We start from the raw sequence: 21,695 nt of genomic DNA on the forward strand, positions 1-21,695 counted from the left end.
GGTCAAAAGAGTTTGATAGTATTTACTGAGGATGGCCAGATGTTGATATTTAAACATAACAAATATAATACATAATAAATGTATACATGATCATGCAACATAAAAAAAAATTAGGAACTGTTTGGGAGAGGGAGGTAGGGAGGGGTTTTAGGTTGTGTTGTGAGTTCCAAAAAATGTAACTTAGTTATTTCAAGTTTAAAGCTCAATATATCAAAACGTGGCCCTTTACAGTGAACATGAGGTATATTTGTATTAAAAACAATAGATTTTAAATGTCTGGAAGAGCTAAATAAAAAAATTTCAAATTATATTTTCGTTGCCTTTTTTGAGTTGATCTAAATGTTACTGATTGTGTTAAATGGGCTTATTGTCTCATATCGATTGCAGGCACCTGCATCGTATCGTGGCAGACTTTGTGACGTTGTCCAAAGAATCGATATCGTATCGTATCGTGATGAAACTGGTGATTCCCACCCCTAGTAGAGTCCATACACCCAACACCAAATCCCATAATTCCTTACACGTAACGTGTCTGGCTGTGTGACGTCAACTTGTCAGCATGAAAATGACAGCCAAACATGGCACTAAAATAACACAAATACAATAGGCACATTTAATAATAATAATAATAATAATAATAATAATAATGGCTTGGATTTATATAGCGCTCTTCATGACACCCAGAGCGCTTCACAGAGTCCATTATTCGTTCATACACAGTCATACCGGTGGTGGTAAGCTACAATTGCAGCCAGAGCTGCCCTGAGGCAGACTCACGGAAGCGTGGCGAATAATCATCGCCTACGGCCCCTCCGACCACCACCAACATTCATTCACATGCATACACATTCATACGAGGCAAGTAGGTTAAGTGTCTTGACCAAGGACACAACGGCAATGGGACATTTGTGACTGTTACAAATATAACATGTTTTATACTTGTGCTACAAAATTTTGGCCTGTGCTACAAAACTATCAACCTCTGTAGCACCAGTGCTATGTGCAAAAAAAGTTAACGTACAGCCATACAGACATGATGTGACCCATGTACTGCATATTTTATACTGAGGAAGAAAAATGGAGCAGGATTGGTAAACGGGAGTAGGATGGGAGTGGGATTCTATAAAAGTTTGGCTCGGATTTGGGATCAGTCCTCTGTGGGAGTGGGAGGGAGTGGGATTTTTTCTAAACTCTCACTTGGGATTGGGATGGGATGGGATTATTTCTGTGGGAGTGGGAAGGAGCGGGAGTCAAAATCCACTCACATGTCAGCCTCTAGTGTACACAGGTGTAATTCATGTGCCGTTTGTGACGTCACCTGGCAGGTTTTCTCGAGTATCTGCGTTTAAACACTGGATTCCTAGCTGTGGTAATTCACTGCAATGTTACACGGAAGGGAGACGCAAACCTTCCCCATAAACATTCAACTTCCCAAAGGAACTCCCAAAGGCTTTGGAGCAAAACACCACTTCCAGCCAGAGCTGCTGGGTTTCTCAGATTACACAGAGGCTTCAGGTTAGCAACTACCGTTCTAGTTGATTGGCATCGATTCAAAACACATCAACTTCCCTTCACATTCAACGATCGATTGATTCATTACCGGGGTCAAAGGCAGGGAAGCCGGCACCGAAGGGAGGGAAACCACCGAAACCCCCGAAGAACGGACCGCCTGTCCGGCTCCGACTGACCCGACTATGGTGCCGTCTCCCCCCGCCGAAAAACGGATCGTCACCAAATGGATCACCACCTAGGAGAGAGAAAGGGGTGAAAGAGGGAGAGATAGATGGAGAAGGAGACAAAAAGAGACAGAAAGAGAACAATTTATAGGAGACACATGGTTTAAGTATGGTACTGCATTAAAGGGATAGTTCTGATTTTATGAACCATAGCCCTATTTCCTACTTACTGATGATGATGATGATGATGATGATGATGATGTTGATCAGTCTATTCTTTTCTCAGCACAACCTTATGCTCTTGCTAGTTGGCCACAAACTAATGCAAAGTCAGTGGGGTCAAGCTCCCTGACCCCAAAACAAAGCAACGAACCAAGGAACGAATTAACCCGAAGAACGCAGTGATTATAGAACGCAGTGATTATAGTGATTATAGAACGCAGTGATTATAGTGATTATAGAACGCAGTGATTATAGTTATTATAGAACACAGTGATTATAGAACACAGTGATTATAGAACACAGTGATTATAGAGGCTCATTCCAAACACCTGATACAACCATACAGTTACATGCCTGATAGTAGGGCCGCTCGATTATGGCAAAAATCATGATCACAATTATTTTGATTGATATTGAAATCACGATCATTAAACATGATTACTAATTTTTTACCTTTCTTCTCAAGCTAGTATGGGGAACATGATTAACTCTACCAATCAACAGCATCAATGGCAAGTAGCATGTAGGGCTCGCTAGGGTTCCAAAAATCAGACCTATATCCCTTTAACAAGTATCAAGTATGGGCAACTCTTTCACATGGTGGTGATTGTGGCCTGAAAGTCTTTTTGACTTCAAACCAACCTGTCAAATGTATATGATTTATTTCTTTATTTGCATAAGAACAATGGGTATGTATTAGTGTTGTCACAATACTGGAATTTCGACTTCGATACGATACCTTGAAAAGTATCGATACTTTGATACCATTTCGATACCAAAAAATATATATATATATATATATTTTTTTTTTAAACACATTTTTTTTAAACTATAAGAGAAGATAAATATAACACTTTTAAAACCCTTTGTTTATCTTTAGATCAGAGAGAGAGAGAGAGAAAGAGAGAGTGGCTGCTGGAGATTTGAGGTCTACTGAGCGCACCTTTCTAGTTATGATGACCCGAGAGAGAGAGAGAGAGAGAGAGAGAGAGAGAGAGACTGCTGGAGATTTGAGGTCTACTGAGCGCACCTTTCTAGTTATGACCCGAGAGAGACACCCTTTTGATTAATTCAGTTTCTGCCTGTATGGAATGTTAGAAAGCTATTAGTCATACATTGGTTTATTCAGACCTAATGCAAGCAAATATAATGCATGAGCTAGCTGTATTGAAATGACATGTTTTCATTATCCACCAGGAGAGACCAGGTTCAGGTGAGTCTATATGTTTAAATGGAGGGAGGGAGGAGAGGGAGAGGGAGGGAGGAGAGGGAGAGGGAGAGGGAGAGGGAGAGGGAGAGGGGGAGAGAGAGAGAGAGAGAGAGAGAGAGATTTCTCCGGAGCTATGCCCGCCGCCCGGAGCATTTATTAACGTTACATTTTCAACAACATTGCTGCTAATTGGACACTTCATGGAGGCGGGGTAACGTTGTGTCGAGTTCATGCGTGTACTGGTGTAGTGTGGGTGGGCTCGGCTTGACGTTACTCCGTTTCCATGAAGTAATTATAAATGTGGCCAGCTAGCTAGCATAAGCTAACGGAGGAACGACAGCTAGCTTTGTTTACAAACTCCCGGCTGTGAGGGGGAGGAGGCTGCAGCAGCAGCTTGTGTCTGTTGCCGGTCTCTGAGGAGGAGGAGGAGGAGGCGGAAGGGCAAGCGTGCTCTGGCAGCGCGTCTGTCTGTCAACAACTTGCGGGAGCAAGCCAGCTGGTATCGGTACTGCAGAAAGTATCGATACTTCGGGAAATGAGTATCGAAACCATTTTAAATATTCAGTATCGATATTTCGATATTTTTGACAACACTAGTATGTATGCTATATACAGGACCCACCTGGATTTGAACCCAAACATCTCCCGGTCAGCTAAAGCCGGGGAATCCACTCTAGGGAGATATTCAGGCTCGCTAGGCTTCAGGCCGAGGGAGATATTCAGGCTCACTAGGCTTCAGGCCGAGGGAGATATTCAGGCTCACTAGGCTTCAGGCCGAGGGAGATATTCAGGCTCATTAGGCTTCAGGTGGAGGGAGATATTCAGGCTCACTAGGCTTCAGGCCGAGGGAGATATTCAGGCTCACTAGGCTTCAGGCAGAGGGAGATATTCAGGCTCACTAGGCTTCAGGCGGAGGGAGATATTCAGGCTCACTAGGCTTCAGGCGGAGGGAGATATTCAGGCTCACTAGGCTTCAGGCGGAGGGAGATATTCAGGCTCACTAGGCTTCAGGCCGAGGGAGATATTCAGGCTCACTAGGCTTCAGGCCGAGGGAGATATTCAGGCTCACTAGGCTTCAGGCCGAGGGAGATATTCAGGCTCACTAGGCTTCAGGTCGAGGGAGATATTCAGGCTCACTAGGCTTCAGGCCGAGGGAGATATTCAGGCTCACTAGGCTTCAGGTGGAGGGAGATATTCAGGCTCACTAGGCTTCAGGCCGAGGGAGATATTCAGGCTCACTAGGCTTCAGGCCGAGGGAGATATTCAGGCTCACTAGGCTTCAGGTGGAGGGAGATATTCAGGCTCACTAGGCTTCAGGCCGAGGGAGATATTCAGGCTCACTAGGCTTCAGGCCGAGGGAGATATTCAGGCTCACTAGGCTTCAGGTGGAGGGAGATATTCAGGCTCACTAGGCTTCAGGCCGAGGGAGATATTCAGGCTCACTAGGCTTCAGGCCGAGGGAGATATTCAGGCTCACTAGGCTTCAGGCCGAGGGAGATATTCAGGCTCACTAGGCTTCAGGTCGAGGGAGATATTCAGGCTCACTAGGCTTCAGGCCGAGCGAGATATTCAGGCTCACTAGGCTTCAGGTGGAGGGAGATATTCAGGCTCACTAGACTTCAGGCAGGGCTACTCCATTTACACAGGGACCTTTTTGTCTACCGACTGAATAACCAAATAACTGCCAGGCCAAGATCAGCCCCCAACAACATGTTTTATTAACATTAACATTAACATCAGAAGGGCAACATTAGGGATGGGGAGGTTTAGAACAGCTGTTAAGTGTGTGGGCGTAACACATGGCCAACTGTCTGACTGAGGAAACAATGGAGTGAGCGTGCGTACGCATGGGTGAACAAGAGCAAGGAATGAATGAACCCCAAGAACGCAGTGATTATAGAGGCTCATTCAAAGTACCTGATAAAGACAACCATACAGCTACATGACTGATAGTAGGGCTGCTCGATTATGGCAAAAATGATAAATCCGGATAATTTTGAGTGATATTGAAATCACTTTTTTTAATGATTTTTTTTATACAATTACTCATTGATTTGAGAACATCATATGATGACGACTGGATTTGTTTTACCCTTCTTCTCGACCAAAGGCTGCCTTTCTGTCATCTTCTACAAGTTACCAAAGATGTTTCAAAGTAAGTAGAGAAACGCTCCATGGCTTCCTCTCAACACGAGCTGAAACTACCGTTTGGGATCATGGAAGTTGTTGTCTTCATTGTTAAAAAGCACTACGAAGACGGCGTAAGGAGACGAAAACAACAGAACACGCTCCATGTTCTTGATTGAACTTAGACTTCTCAGGTTCTGAACATTGTTGGAAACATTTGGGATAATGTAAGTACACAACTCAACAGAATATATAACATAGGTCTAGGACATTTTAATGTGGAACTGTTAGGAGATAAATTGTACATTTAAGCCATTTGCCTACATGATTAGAAAAGAAGGCAACATTGGCTGGAAATAGGAAGTTCACTAAAAGCCGTAAAGAATGTAAACTCACCAAAGAAGTCAGCAAACGGGTCTCTGCCACCGAAGAACTCCCGGAACACATCCTCAGGGTTCCGGAAATAATCTCCGTTTTGGAAATGTACTCCTGCAATAAAAGATATGATCAAATTTGTCATCTTCAGAAATGTAATACGCAGTACACTGAACATGAATCGACCATGACTGTATAAACAAAAAAAAGTAGCTTGTATCATAAAAGGGCAAAAGTGCAGTTGAATAAAAACCTTTAACAAAAGGAGAAGTGGAGCATGGTTTATCTTAATTTGCAAGCGACATCGCCACTGTTAAAGTCAATTGCTCCTTATATACAGGGTTCCCACAGACATTACTAAATGTAATTCAAGGACTTTCAAGTATTTTCCCAAGCACTATTTTTCATTTTAAAAGGGCGTTTAAAAGGATACAATTCACTTTTAAATGCCGTTTCATTTTTTATTGAAAAGAAATCTGATCCAATAAGTGTATGGCTTAAAACCAATTTCCGACAATTAGTTACACTTTAGATAAAAAAAATTTAATTTCTTGATTCAGATTTTTTTTTATCATTGATGAACAAAACGTTCAATGTGAATGGTTGATTTGCATTTCAAGGACTTTTTAAGCACCTTGTTATAAAATGGGCTGTTTTCAAGGAATTCCAGGCCTTGAATTTTTTTGTTAAAAAATCAAGCACTTTAAGCACTTCAAGGACCTTGTGCGAACCCTGATATAATATCATTGCCCATTTTCTTTCACGGTGACCATTGCTGTGATCAACAACGTACCTCCACCGCCATTGCTCCCCGGCAGCCCCTCTTTGCCGTACCGGTCATACATACTCCTCTTGCTGACTGCAGGGGAGAAGTGACAAACATCATTGTAGCACTGAACACAGTATCAACGTTTACTTATTTATTCAAATAATTTCACATGACCAGAAATTGAGAATTCCAATGCTATTTCCATGGAACAAGGAATGAGTTCAGTCAATATTTATGAACAGTCGATACTCTCCAAAAGCCAGAAACCAGAGAACTAAGAACCAAACTTGTGATGTCATCAAGTGTAAAGTCTGGAGCTCCTCCATATACTGGGATTCTGATTTTGTGGACCCACAGAAAGAGTTTCTATACTCAAATGAGTGCTATTCTATGGTAGCGTTTTCACTTCTTCCAACAGAAGATGTATCCGTATACACAGAACACGCACTCAGTGTCCACTTTACAGTCTTTCTTACCCAATTCATTGTCTATGGAGCAGCTCCAGCCTTTATCCTTGATGATGAGGTCTTTTTTTGCACTCTAGTTTTTCGATGAGTTTGTTGTCCTCACTAATATTTCCGGACTATTTTAGACCATAGCAATAACATGTATGAATTCTTAAATTGGGTATGGCATATTTGTGTATTTATATAATACACAGTGACATGAAAGAGGGGAATGCACCGTGAAACCAGGCTTGTATCGTGAACTGGATTTGAACTGAGCAGTACACCGTTACATCCTTAGTAGTCTGACCTACAGGATGTTGGGAGTGGGTATACCGTTCCTATTGGCCGACTCTCTCAGTCGGGATCCTCCTCTTGTCCTACACTGTTTTGCAATGGCACCGTCTCCCATCCCTCGAGTTTAGCACCACTCTAGACGATTGTGATTGGTTAACACATTGCCCGCCGGGGGTTATGCCCATCTAATGCCCCTCTCTGCCAGCGCTATAAGTCTATGGAGATGTTTACCTTCTTTGCAGGGCTATAACTTTTTTAATTGTATTGCTATATTGACATTATTGACATTACTATGGCCCATTCAACATCGATTATCTATCGTTCAGGATGTGGGAACGTTATACTTTTTCATTCATACATTGTTGTGTTAATACCTTCTAGAATATAAGTATGTTTTTATCGTTTTCTGCAGTAATTCCTAGAACGTGAGTTATAGGCCTAAACGCATGTATAGATTATCGATTGGCGTTTCTTCCCTATACACGCTATATTAAAAAATTCAAATGTATATGATCGGTATACGTTATGCTTCATCATGCATGAAGGAAAGGCGGGGGGGGTTGTTTATAATTCCCCGATCATCAGTAAATGCTTTATGTAGGTTGGGTGATATATTGATCAGATCGGTTTGCTCACAAGGAAACTCACAATCGGGTTGAAAATAACGTTATATTCCTCTTACCGTGGGTCAATGAGACTGGCGGTGAAATATCCCAAGTACACGACACCGATCGCCTAGGTCCATTTCCGGTTTGTATGTCACAATAAACGCCGAAATCATATCGATTATTACGTTTAGAAAGCGATCCATTATGTACATATTGTCTGTCGGGAGTCCCGCAACGATATGTGACGGATGGATGAATTTCATCGACGCACATCGGCCACATCCTGTAGGCGAGTGTAACTCGCCCGACCATCCACCGGTATTGAGCCATCGTTGCCGTCACCTATAGGGTCCAGCTGCAGCGTCGCGGGTGTATATATGAATTATGAATGCCATGGCGAAAAAATGAAATATTGATCTCTCAATAACGCTGTACAGTGAGGTCTGGCGCTCAACGCATGGCGGCCAATAACGCTGGAAAGTGTTTCCGCCGCTGGATGTGTTAAAGACATTCAACCGAACCACAACCCCCCCCCCCCCCCCATTCCTAAACGCTAAATTCAAATCCGGCCATCAACCTTTGCTGCATATCATTCCCGCTCATATACATCTAAAATAAAGGTCTGGGCGGTGAAAGACAACACCCTTTCTCGTCACACTTTAATGTGATCACAGCCCGAGGAATTTATTATGGGATGAGAGACATGATAAGTCAAATTGATTTTATTGATGACGGGAAGCAATTTGTTTCCTTGTCAGTGTGTCGTGTTCAGACCAAGTGGAGAGGTATGTGCCCTGGGTCTGATGTGTCGTAGTAGTAATCTGACATCTCCTTGAACTACATCTCTATTAAGTTAAAGGTGCTATCATCATTAAAATCATTAAAAAAAAATGATACATTCACAGAGCTTTTAGAAAAGGTATGAAATATAAGTATTGTTTTTCTCCTTAAAAAATGATTGATTAATGAATTTATCATTAAAAAAAAATGTGCAGGTCCAATGTTGTTTTTTTGCACATGTATCCCCTCACTACTTCCCCATGTGGAATTCACCTGGTTGGATAAATAACATGCTGGTGCTTTAGTGCGGCATCTAGTGGCTGGATGTTATCTATAGCACCTTTAAGTTATACTTAATTCATCACTGTGGTGAAATGATTCCTCTGCATTTGAACTATCCTAACCATTTAGGAATAGTGGGCGGCCACAGACAGGTGCCTGAAGACCAACTCCAGATGTTACATCACTGCCTTAGTCAAAGGCAATGGCAGGAGTGTACCTACTGTAGCATGCATATATTTTGCATGCAACCATCTGAAAGGACCAACATCCTAGTAGTAATGAGAGTTCATACTGACCATCTGAAAGGACCAACATCCTAGTAGTAATGAGAGTTCATACTGACAGGACCAACATCCTAGTAGTAATGAGTTCACATTGATCATCTGACAGGATCTACATGTTAGCAATAATCTGAGTTCAAACTGACCATCTGAAAGGACCAACATCCTAGTAGTAATGCGAGTTCATACTGACAGGACCAACATCCTAGTAGTAATGAGTTCACATTGATCATCTGACAGGATCTACATGTTAGCAATAATCTGAGTTCAAACTGACCATCTGAAAGGACCAACATCCTAGTAGTAATGAGTTCAAACTGACCATCTGAAAGGACCAACATCCTAGTATTAATGTGAGTTCAAACTGACCATCTGAAAGGACCAACATCCTAGTAGTAATGCGAGTTCAAACTGACCATCTGAAAGGACCAACATCCTAGTAGTAATGGGAGTTCAAACTGACCATCTGAAAGGACCAACATCCTAGTAGTAATGGGAGTTCATACTGACCATCTGAAAGGACCAACATCCTAGTAGTAATGAGAGTTCATACTGACCATCTGAAAGGACCAACATCCTAGTAGTAATGCGAGTTCATACTGACAGGACCAACATCCTAAGTAATGAGTTCACATTGATCATCTGACAGGATCTACATGTTAGCAATAATCTGAGTTCAAACTGACCATCTGAAAGGACCAACATCCTAGTAGTAATGAGAGTTCATACTGACAGGACCAACATCCTAGTAGTAATGAGTTCACATTGATCATCTGACAGGATCTACATGTTAGCAATAATCTGAGTTCAAACTGACCATCTGAAAGGACCAACATCCTAGTAGTAATGAGAGTTCAAACTGACCATCTGAAAGGACCAACATCCTAGTATTAATGTGAGTTCAAACTGACCATCTGAAAGGACCAACATCCTAGTAGTAATGCGAGTTCAAACTGACCATCTGAAAGGACCAACATCCTAGTAGTAATGGGAGTTCAAACTGACCATCTGAAAGGACCAACATCCTAGTAGTAATGAGAGTTCATACTGACCATCTGAAAGGACCAACATCCTAGTATTAATGTGAGTTCATACTGACCATCTGAAAGGACCAACATCCTAGTATTAATGTGAGTTCATACTGACCATCTGAAAGGACCAACATCCTAGTATTAATGTGAGTTCATACTGACCATCCGACAGGATTTCATAGGCCTCAGACAGCTCCTTGAACCTCTTCTCTGCCTCGTCTTTGTTATCTGGGTTCTTGTCTGGGTGCCACTTCAGGGCTAGTTTCCTGTACCTGGAGGAAAAATAAGGAATTAAATTTTTTTTTATTTTTCTCCATAACAAAACAAACATACAAGAAAGACAGTATGTCAATACGAGGACATTGCTAATGCACAGTGAAGATACAATGGGGACAGAGGGGGGACAGTGATGGGGGGGCTGAGGGGGCTGAGGCATCTACTAGGGATGCACCGAAATTTCGGCCACCGAAAGTTTTCAGCCGAAAGAGTTTTTTCACCGAAAATATATCACCGAAACAGAAAAAACCTGTAACCTAACGCGTGTTGTTGTGATGATGTCATCAAAACGCGGCTTCAGTCATTACATGCTTAACGTGAGCTCTTCAGTCCTGCGTTGTGCAGCCTGTGAAAACTCCTCTTGGGACTCGGGGGAGTCGCGCTGTTTCTATGTAAACTCTGCGCGCAATGTTTTATATCCTTATTTACTATATGCCCGTCGCGGTTAATCACTGAGTGATCTAATATGCATATTCTTCAGAGCGAGAGGAGGGGGGGGGTTGTGTTTCTCACATTGACGCTGTCTGTCGTTGATAATATAATCTGAAGAGCATTATTATTATCATTCTCGAGCATACACGTCACGCGTCTACTGTGCCAAAGTCAAGAGAGCACATTCATCTGGGGACTAGAAAGGTGCGCTCAGTAGAGCACAGATGTCCACATGTCTTCTCTCTCTCTATCTATCTATCTATCTACCTCTCTCTCTCTCTCTCTCTATCTCTCTCTCTCTGATTGATTGATTGATTGATTGAAAACTTTATTAACAGATTGCAGAATGGGTACAATACAGTACAGCTCAATACACACAATTGTTAAGGGGATGCAGACCAGAGAAAGACTTTCGTCTTGTTTACATCAGGGTCCCCCATTTTCAATTCATCAGGACATAATATGACATACATGACATACAGATAGACAGTACTGCTACATCTATACATTTATGACATACCAGATTTGCAAATACAGTACTGTTTGTGATACAAAAAGACCCATAATAGTGATTATTTATTATTTAAGTTAAGTTTTGCCATAATCATATATTTTTCCATAATCAGGTAGCTGAACAACATTGGTAAAAAAAAATTCTATTCTATGAATCATTTTCGGCCTTTGGTTTTCGGCCAACGGTTTTCGGTATCGGTTTCGGCCAAGAATTTCCCATTCGGTGCATCCCTAGCATCTACAGTAAATGCTTGTTCCTGGTCATTGCCAAGAGAACAACCAATAAGCTTATTTCTGAACCCTACAAAATGTCCAAGATAATAAGAGTATAATAGAAAATTCTCAATAATGGAGAGCAGGGCTCGACATTAACACCCACCAAATGCGGGTAGAATTCGGCAGTGGCATGTAACTCTGTCACTCTTACCAGCCACTTTGGCGGGTAGACCATGCAGCGTCGTAGTGAAGAGTCTCTTTCTCTCTCTCGGAACACAGTGCACGCTTACTTGCGTTGCGCGTAATGAGAGTATCCTTCTCTCTCTCTCGGAACGCAGTGCGCGCTTACTTGAGTCACGCGTAATGAGAGTCTCTCTCTCTCTGTCTCAAGTAGCCAAACTTTACACTATAAAAACGACCTGGATATTTGGAGAGAGTGTGTGTGAGTGTGAGTGTGTGTGTGTGTGTGTGTGTGTGTGTTTTTTGGCTGGTGAAAATGCTGAGTGGCTAGTGACTTTGGAAAACCACTAGCCACAGTGGCTGGTGAGCCAAAAAGTTAATGTCAAGCCCTGATGGAGAGAATGTAGTAGCCAGCAGCCACTTACGCTTTCTTTATGTCTTCTGCACTCGCCTCTCGCCGGACTCCTAATATCTGGTAATATTCCACCATGATGTGGCTGAGGGGAGGAGCTTCAACCAATACGAGGGGAGGAGCTTCAGCCAATACGAGGATACCTAAGAGGAAGAACATAATTTAGACTTCAACCAATATGAGGATACCTAAGAGGAAGAAACGACACATAATTTAGACTTAAGGACCAACCTGTGAATTTATTTTAAAAAAGGACATTAAAAATTCAGGGTTCCTACACATTTTCCATTTGAGAATTTCATACTTTTTCCAGGCAAAAAAATATGGGAAAAATTGCACACTCCTCTACTTGCTGTGACATTTATAAAAAAAAATTAAAAAAAAGACAACAACAAAAGCCAGAGCAAGTGGAGAAGTGTAAGCATTTTTTCTTCTTTTTACCAGTTTAATTTCCAATAGTGCCATTTCAAACCCTGCCCTCTTGTCACATTGAGGAAAGCAACAGTTGTGATTGGAGGATCAAGAAAATAGGGCAGAACTTGAGATAAGTCAATAGTCAGCGACTCAGCGCCTCTTTGGGTATGCTGGGCATTCTTTCTCCCTTTTGGATTTATAAAAGATACCAGACGTTTATTAGAAGTATGTTATAAATAGGTAGCCTATATACATTTATTTAATATAATACTAGAGATAAAACAAATGTAATAATAAGTTATTGGCAAATTGCATCATGATATTGACATTATATCTAATATAGGAGTCAACGGATTTCTACAGAAAACAGTTATATAGGCTGCAGTGCACAACGAGTGAGCCAATGGTAATTCACCTAACCCAACAGTGCAGGTGTGCAGATTATGTGCAGAGAGATCTAACCTATATCAACATGTGTACAGAAATTAGGGCTGGGCGATATGGAAAAAAATCATATCGCGCTAACGATATGATAATGTTATCATATTTCTCGATATCGATAATTATCGAAATTGTTATAAGTATATATATATATATATATATATTTTTTTTTTTTTTTTTTTTTTTTTTTTTTTTTAAACAACAGATGTATGTTTATTTTGCAGCAATTCTTTGTCGTTGCCGCCATCTTTAGTGTTACATCCCCTCACACTCCAGTTCTCAGGCTGCAGCTGGTTTAAAAGCGAAAGTAAACCGGCTTCTCTGCTGGCTGTGGCTCCAGGGGAGTTGAACAGTTCTGGCTCTGCTAGTTTATTTTCTATCTTTTGGCGCTTTTTTGGTGGACAAACCACCGCACATGTGCACCGTGACTCGTGACTGGAGTCTAGTTCTGCTAGCACACATAGCCTACTGTGTACAGACGGTTTCAAACTGTATTTTAAATTAGAAAGCAAACAAAATAAATGGACAAGAGAAAAATAAATCTCAATTTGGTCAGTATTGTCATTTGGACAAGGAAAGCCATTACTTTAAGTTGCAGGCAAGAAAGACAAGTCTGTCCACTGTCTCTGGTTTAAAAACTGCCCTGTTGCAGGTCACAAATATAAAATTAAAAAAGGATATATATAAAAAAAAAAAAAAAAACGATTTTTCGATATCGATTATTAACACTTTGATTGCCCAAGGTTAAAATGCATGATATACCATCCCTTGCCAGCTCTATTTAACATGGAGAAGTTCCCCTTCTTTGCAGGGCTATGTACGTACTTCTAGAATTTACTACGCGTCATCTGATGTTGACCGGATGGGCGAGGGGGCGTTTATAATTCCGTGGGCAACGTTATACCATTCATCTAATGTGGGTCATATGTTCATCATAGCAGTTTATATCGAACACGGTAATACTACACGCTAAAACTCACCCCAGTCTCCTCGGGCCGTTGGGCGATCAGCGTGGAGTAGACAGTTTTCGATTATGGGATGTTGAAATGCCCGATCTATTTCCAGGTTGTATAATAGTATATACGTCCAAATCATGTTGTTTTTTCGAGTTATTTCCACTGATCGATGTACACTGTGTGAAGACAGAGTCTCTCTAACATTAGCGAGTGCCCGGACCCCATATGGAGTGAGTCCTGCCGGTTCAAAGGTTGATATCCGGTTTCGATCTGCCGATCGGCCACCAGATGGCGCTCTTGAACCGCTAGAGGGTTGAGAGGAGATCAGCACTGTGTGTCAAGGCTCCGGAACGGAAATATGATTTCGATCACAGATTTTTGAAATATTGATATCAAAGACGAGTTACGGCGTCCTCTGCAACTTGAGCATGGCGGGGAATGACGAGTTCCGGCGTTTTCGGCAGTTAAAGTGTTAAAATATATCGCGATATTTATCGTTATCATTATATCGCCCAGCCCTAACAGAAATACATATTTAAATGCCTTGGATCAAGGCACTTCAATTTGGTTACTGTCTGTAAGTCTTCCTCTCCTGCATGTTCAACCACTCATCCCCACAGGCCATTGAAGAATGCAAAGAATATCTTCTTAATAAATGTACTCCCATTAAATAAATAAAAGGTAAAAAAAAAACATATACAATACACAATACATACAGTATAGCCTAACCATACCATGTATGGTCTGAAGACACCAAGAGGGGGTTCTGCTACGGTAAAACATTTCTGAGTCTGACTAAAACAATATTGTTTTGTTTGTTAAAATGTAATAAACACTGGAGAATCTTTTTATCGCCATTTCCTGTTAAACGCAGAATGAATGAAATATTCAAAAGGTGAAAACATACTATGGGAATTAATGAGAATGTATGGCCATTAACAGGAATCAAATGGAAATACAGGGGTTATTTGCAATGGCTGTATTTTTTCCATAAGCCTATATACAGATAGAAACATAACTATTTTACCATATGAAAAGTAGACATAATTTAGTTATGAGTTTAATTATGAGTTGACGCTTTACATTGTATTATACTGTAATGGAGTGCTTTACACATGTGATGGGAGAATGCACTGTACATGCAGAGGGTTGTGCTGAATTCCCATTAGATGGGAGGCTGCAAAGTCTGTAAAGAGAAGTCGGTTCATCTGCCCCCATCTTGATAATGGGGACTAATAAGGCTAGACCCATTATCTCCATATTTAAGAATCTGTCATACATATCATAATTTCCTTCTTTCATATTTGAAGTCACTGGTAAATAACTGACAACACAGAATGGTTAATTTGGTCAAAAAGGACAACTTCATAATAGAAAAAAAAAAATCTCCAAGCTTTTATGCATGTTTCACCTGCAAAGAGTTCATGGTTACCATGGCAACCACTCACTGCTGGATTGTTATTGATTTTAAACATCTTTAAAACTTACATTTCACCTCAATATGCAGCAAATTATAAATGTACTCAACATAAAACTAATTTAATTATTCTCACTATTATGTCTATAGTAGCAACAAGTAATTTATTTGTTGCCACTGTCTTTAGTGTTTTATTGTTACGGATTAAAAACTACCACAGTAGTTTCTGGATGTTGGCAATTATCTGTACATGTGAAATCCCCATGAAATGGAAATATTGCCTACAAGACCTAGTATTGCCTTATGTGTATTTTCCACAAAAAATAAATTCACTAATATAAGCTATTCAAATTGGGCACAATTTCCAAGATGTCCTTATCTTTACTGGAAAGTGCCCCACCCTTTGCACCTACAACGTGTGTGATAGTTTATACAAAAAAAAACTCCTTATCAGTTGAGCCCACTCTGTCATTGTCGACTTGACCAGTTGACAAAGACTTAAACCAGTGTGAGTTAAGTCAAATGTCTCTGCTACCTTACAATTGAATAACATTATCAAAGCTCCAAATTAAGTGTAGCAGGTGGTTCAGGAAGTTATGCACAGGAGAGTCACAAGTTGATACTGTTTATGATGAATTGAAAGTGGGGGACCCTGATGTAAACAAGACGAAAGTCTTTCTCTGGTCTGCATCCCCTTAACAATTATTTAGCCGTACTGTTATGTACCCATTCTGCAATATGTTAATAACGTTTTCAATCAATCAATCAATACTACAACAGCTAAATAATGGTGATTATTCTGACTTTAGATGAGCCTGCATCAGTGTAGTATTATTCTGACTTCAGATGAGCCTGCATCAGTGTAGTATTATTCTGACTTCAGATGAGCCTGCATCAGTGTAGTATTATTCTGACTTCAGATGAGCCTGCATCAGTGTAGTATTATTCTGACTTCAGATGAGCCTGCATCAGTGTAGTATTATCCTGACTTCAGATGAGCCTGCATCAGTGTAGTATTATTCTGACTTCAGATGAGCCTGCATCAGTGTAGTATTATTCTGACTTCAGATGAGCCTGCATCAGTGTAGTATTATTCTGACTTCAGATGAGCCTGCATCAGTGTAGTATTATTCTGACTTCAGATGAGCCTGCATCAGTGTAGTATTATTCTGACTTCAGATGAGCCTGCATCAGTGTAGTACCTCGCAGCACTGCACTCTCCTCCACCTTGTGTATATTAAGGTGCATCATCTAGTAACTGCACTGACAGCTGGCTGAAGGTGAGCGGGCTGTGCAGCTTAACGTTAGTCGCTTATATGTCAATAGCCGTCTGGCGCAGTTAGCTACAGCTAGCAACGTTAGTCGTAGCATAAAAAACACCGACTGAATCATGTTATCTAATGTTAGTAGATGTAATAGATATAACGTTAGCTTAATCGTGAAACACGCATGGAAAACAGACGCGTTGCGTAATAAACGAGTGGGATCTTGCAGGAGAAACCTAGCAGCAGCCCAGGGTGTTTCACAGCTAGCTAACATGCTAACCCTGTTCTCCTTCAAAACACGACAACAAAGGATGCCTGGGTGGGAGAGATGTATATCCGAACCGTTAGCGTTAGCGTGTGGTGTATGCTATCCAATGCCGTTGGGAATCAGACTGGGCATCTGACAAATGAAGACGACTAACGTTAGCGGCATCGATTTTTTTGCATTTTGTTTCTATGACGATTTAGTTAGCGAACGTTAGCTCTACTAGCTTAGCCTAGCGTACAACCAGGCATCAACCCGTCCGCTAGTTATCACTTATACAAACATCCGTTATGCTGTCAAATTACCTTAGCCGCCCGCAGTCCAGTCAGTTTTCCCCCAACAGCTCTACTATATTTATGACAAACAATATCAGCTATTGAACATCTTAACAAAAACGACCATTAGCTAGAATTTTCTTCATGATCAGCAGCCCTTGGCTTGAGGTTGTTTTGTAGATTTGACGCAACGTCCTGTTACGATCAGATCTCCTCTTCTTCGATGGTGTTTAGACTGGTCAGTCCACCAGCTAGGGTTGTGGCAGCGCCACCACGGACACAACACGCTATTGCACGTTGATGGCTACATTGCGTGCAAGTTGTAGTGCACTGTTAATTCATAATAATCATATTGTGTATGAATATGTATAGACATACATAAATTAATATATTGAATATACCCATGAATACAAAATAAAATGACAACATAATCTCTGGAACAGGCCAGAGATATTATGCAATTATTATTATTATCAAAGTGACTTTGGGTATAAAATTACTGGAAATTTGATATAGTGGAAATTCATACTATTGAAAAAAAACACTGCAACAGAAAAGAATATAATAGAAATTGACTAGGAGGGTTCAAAATAAAAATGTTAAATGTTTGTACCCAGTTTCTGAAGTGTCCGCTAATTGACTAAATGTCAATGTACAGTGGTGGCCAAAATTATTAGAACACGTGGTATATTTAAGAGATTTCAGATGTTGTTGTTCAATTGGCCATTAAAATACCCATAAAACAAATTAAATATATACAAAGTCATCATTATGCTCTATAAACCATAGAATAGAGCCATCATAAGGAGATTTATGTAATTTTCCTTACAAAAAACTAGCTAGGCCTATTTCACTGTCAATGTCACACAATCATGTTCCTTCACAGTCCAAGCACTGTAAAGTACACTTTAGACCGCCATGATGCCACCAATTCACACCAGAACCGAAAGGGGAGAGGTAGGAAAAAGAAACGTTCAGACAAGTAAAGCATGTCTGACAAGAACAAGTTACAGGTTGAAAAAACCCTCAGCTCAGAACTCGGCAGAATCTGCACCTGGCTCGCTGATAACAAACTATCATTGATTACACCTGGGTAAAACAGAGTCCATTCTCTTCGGATCAAATAACAAACTTAGCAAGACCGATGGCTTCTCAGTTACAGTGGGTGACAATATTGTCACAAGGAAAGATGAAATTACATACCTAGGTTCTATCCTAGAGGCAAATCTTTCCTGTGACAAAATGGCATCCAAGGTAATAAAAAAAAGTCAACCAACGAACTAGATTCTTGTACCGGATCTCCTCTCTGGTAAACAAGAATACACTGAAGACTCTGGCAGGAGCACTCATTCAAGGGTACTACGACTATGCTTGCACCTCATGGTACCAAAGCACCTCAAAGGCGCTAAAAACTAAATTACAAACATCTCAAAACAAACTTGTCAGACTACTGCTTGACCTTACTCCTAGAACCCACCTCACCCCTGCCCACTTTGACAACCTAGGATGGCTTAGAGTAGACGACAGAGTACAGCAACTTGCAATGGGCCTGGTCTACAAGATTCACTACACGACCAAAGTACCCATGTACATGTCAAAATACTTCCCAAAGGTCAGTGAATACCACGATCATAGAGGGAGCTCCACAAATCATGTTAAACCCAGATTCGGCTCAAACAAGGGACTAAACACGTTTCGCAATTATGCCACATCAATGTGGAATGCCCTACCCAAAGCTGTAAAGGAATGTGAATCACTACCCACTTAAAGAGCACCTACGGGAGACTGCAATTCGAAACTGCCACGTAAATGTCCAAACCCCCCCACCCCCACCCCCTCCTAATAGACAGTCTCCTCCCCACCGTATGTATATATTCTCTCCCCACTGTATGTATATTTCTCTCCCACCCACCCCACCCCCTCATAATGTACAGTCTCCTCCCCACCTATGTATATATTCTCTCCCCACGTATGTATATTTCTCTCCCACCCACCCACCCACCCCCAGTCCTAATGTACAGTCTCCTCCCCATCATATGTATATACTCTCTGTCAGGATCTATGGGTAACAGTACTGTATATTTGCATATCGTATATGTCACAAATGTAACAGTACTATATACCTGTATGTCATGTATGTCCCTATGCCATAAATGTCATGATGTCATATATGTTGTGTATGTCATAAATGTCACTATGAATTGAAAATGGGGGACCCTGATGTAAACAAGACAAACATCTTTCTCTGGTCTGCATCCCCTTAACAATTGTGTGTATTGAGCCGTACTGTATTGTACCCATTCTGCAATCTGTTAAATAAAGTTTTCAATCAATCAATCAATCAATCTAAACCTTGGTTCATTATATCATTGGGTCAGTTTGGTCTCAAGTAATTCAGTTAATTCTGCTCTCCGAGTAGAGAGACATCATGGATTAAGCCTCAGAGAGAGAGAGAGAGAGAGAGAGAGAGTGGGGTCAGAACAATCCTCTCTGTTTAAAGAAACAGAATATTCCTATTAAGATACTGTCACAAGCAGTCCAGGGTAGAGCTTTGATTCTCTGCGTGAACTTGATTGGGCCCGGCCCGACCTGCCAGATTCGGGCCGGGCCGGGCTGTAATTTATCTTAATGTCCTCGGGCTTGAATCGGGTCGGGTTTGATTTATTTATTTATTCTTTTATTTAGATTTTTTTATATATGAACCGCTGACTCATAGTGGACGTGTGCCTGGCCACTGAGCACTCACTATAACAACAGCACTAGAATGACAGCCTCACTGTGACCTTTAAATTATTATTGTTTTTTTTTTTATAGCGGACATTTATTTAGGCTCAGGCCCAAAACTGCTGCCGTGGTTCAGGTTGGGTTCTGGCTCGGACAGAACCTACACAGGTTGACGTAGGGTCATTGTTACAAAGGGTCAGATTAAACCGAATATATATATTTCCTGCTTGAGATCCCTTGTATAATATTTGTATATCGTTTGATATCCCTTGTATATTATTTGTATATATACACGGAATATCCCTTTACCTGGGTACAAACCAGACCATAATATTCGTTCTCCTATTGGACAGCGACCCCTAGGCGCCAACGACCATACCCCCAATGGCAAGTTCAAAGGCAACGCCAAGGCATGTCTCAACATGTCCAGGTTTGCGCAGTAATACGAGACAGAACTGAGGTTGGCACTAGATAATTCACCTTACGTATAAATACGGCGCAGGTGGAAACAGCAGCAGTTCGTTCATTACTAGTAAAGCCTTCACCACGAGACAACGTGCCGTGAAGTGGGCAACTTTGCCTCTGAATAGAGCCTTGAGAACCGCGTGCGAATAGATTGCTAAAGTGTCAGAGTTTAACGCAGTATCGTTGAGTTCGACTTATTCTAATGTGAAGTAATAGTCTATCATTTATAGTGTATCGTGCGGCTACCGTTCTTCAGTGACCAGCATTACCACCGGTTCGTCGTGTATATAGCTAGTGCACTTATCCAGGCTGGGCGGCCTAAACTCGTGCCACCACCCGAGGAGTCCTAGACGAGAACCGTTGGATATGTACACCGGAGAACCTACCCCGGCGACTGCAGAACCTTTTCTGGTTGGACTATATTGCTTTGGTACCGTGACTGCTGGAGCAGAGAACCGTCTACCCCACTATCGTGTGGGATCTACCCCAGTGAGGAGCATCCCTCGAGCCCGCCTCTAGGAGGAGGCTGGCTAGCTTCCATCCATGCTGTCGGGCATACTGGATTATAGCTGTTGCTTTGTCTACCGATCAAGGGAGTACTGCACTGGTTCCTGTATTTGGAACCTCGTTATTCCTCGTTGACCCAGACTTTGCACCCGAACATTCCTCTACCCTGCCGGCTTACACCCGGAGGGAACCCCCCAGTGTCTCCAGCTGGTACTAGTGTGCCTTATGTAATTGCTATGCTACAGGTGGCGTCAGTTTAGACCCATCTTACTATTCTCATTGACTTACGCTCTTGACCTACTTTACGTGTGTTCTTCGCCTTACAAGCGCAAGTATAATTCTCAATCTGTAACCTAACGTTGCTTGCTCTGATAATAATAAATATCCTCTAAATAGAACTTTATGTGTCATTGCCGTATTCTTGTGTGGGTGTTCACCATATATATTCATGTACTGTATGGCCAGTAATTAAAGTACATAACTAAGTAGTGGTTAATAATACCATACTCTCAATACAGTCAGGGAATTGTACCCCTCAGTTACAATTGGTCCTTCGAGCCGGATGGTATCAGTGTAATATCTAATATAATATTGATATTAACCATGGCCAGCGGTGAACACTCCCCAAGCGGCTCTCCCAAGCTAGAACGCCCGCAGCGCAGACGTCAGCCACCTCCCTATCTAGAGGAATACGCTGTCAGTCTAATACCTAGCTTTAAACAGACGTTAAATGCGGATAAAGCGGAGAGTCAAAGCATGTCAAATCCTACCGACCAGGCGACCCTGCCAGTAGAGACCCTAGTGGGTTCTAACGAAACTGACCAAGCTCACGG

At 41.5% G+C, this 21,695-nt stretch overlaps 1 protein-coding gene across 4 annotated transcripts in view; it reads right to left on the reverse strand.

Moving 5' to 3' along the window:
- dnajb6a (DnaJ heat shock protein family (Hsp40) member B6a) overlaps positions 1–17,347 on the reverse strand; it is a 36,935-nt gene extending 19,588 nt beyond the window's left edge. For all 4 annotated transcript variants that reach the window (XM_084328098.1, XM_084328099.1, XM_084328100.1 and 1 more), the window contains exons 1-6: positions 17,197–17,347; positions 12,147–12,276; positions 10,267–10,376; positions 6,404–6,469; positions 5,632–5,724; positions 1,601–1,747 (exon numbers count right to left, since the gene is read on the reverse strand). In XM_084328098.1, coding sequence (XP_084184224.1) covers positions 1,601–1,747; positions 5,632–5,724; positions 6,404–6,469; positions 10,267–10,376; positions 12,147–12,211 — 481 coding nt within the window. In that variant the 5' untranslated portion in view covers positions 12,212–12,276; positions 17,197–17,347. The remainder of the gene's footprint in view (positions 1–1,600; positions 1,748–5,631; positions 5,725–6,403; positions 6,470–10,266; positions 10,377–12,146; positions 12,277–17,196) is intronic.
- Positions 17,348–21,695: the final 4,348 nt, after the last annotated feature.

This window comes from Notolepis coatsorum (genome assembly GCF_963971535.1).
Source record: "Notolepis coatsorum genome assembly, chromosome: 13".
In the NCBI taxonomy this organism is placed as follows: Eukaryota; Metazoa; Chordata; class Actinopteri; order Aulopiformes; family Paralepididae; genus Notolepis; species Notolepis coatsorum.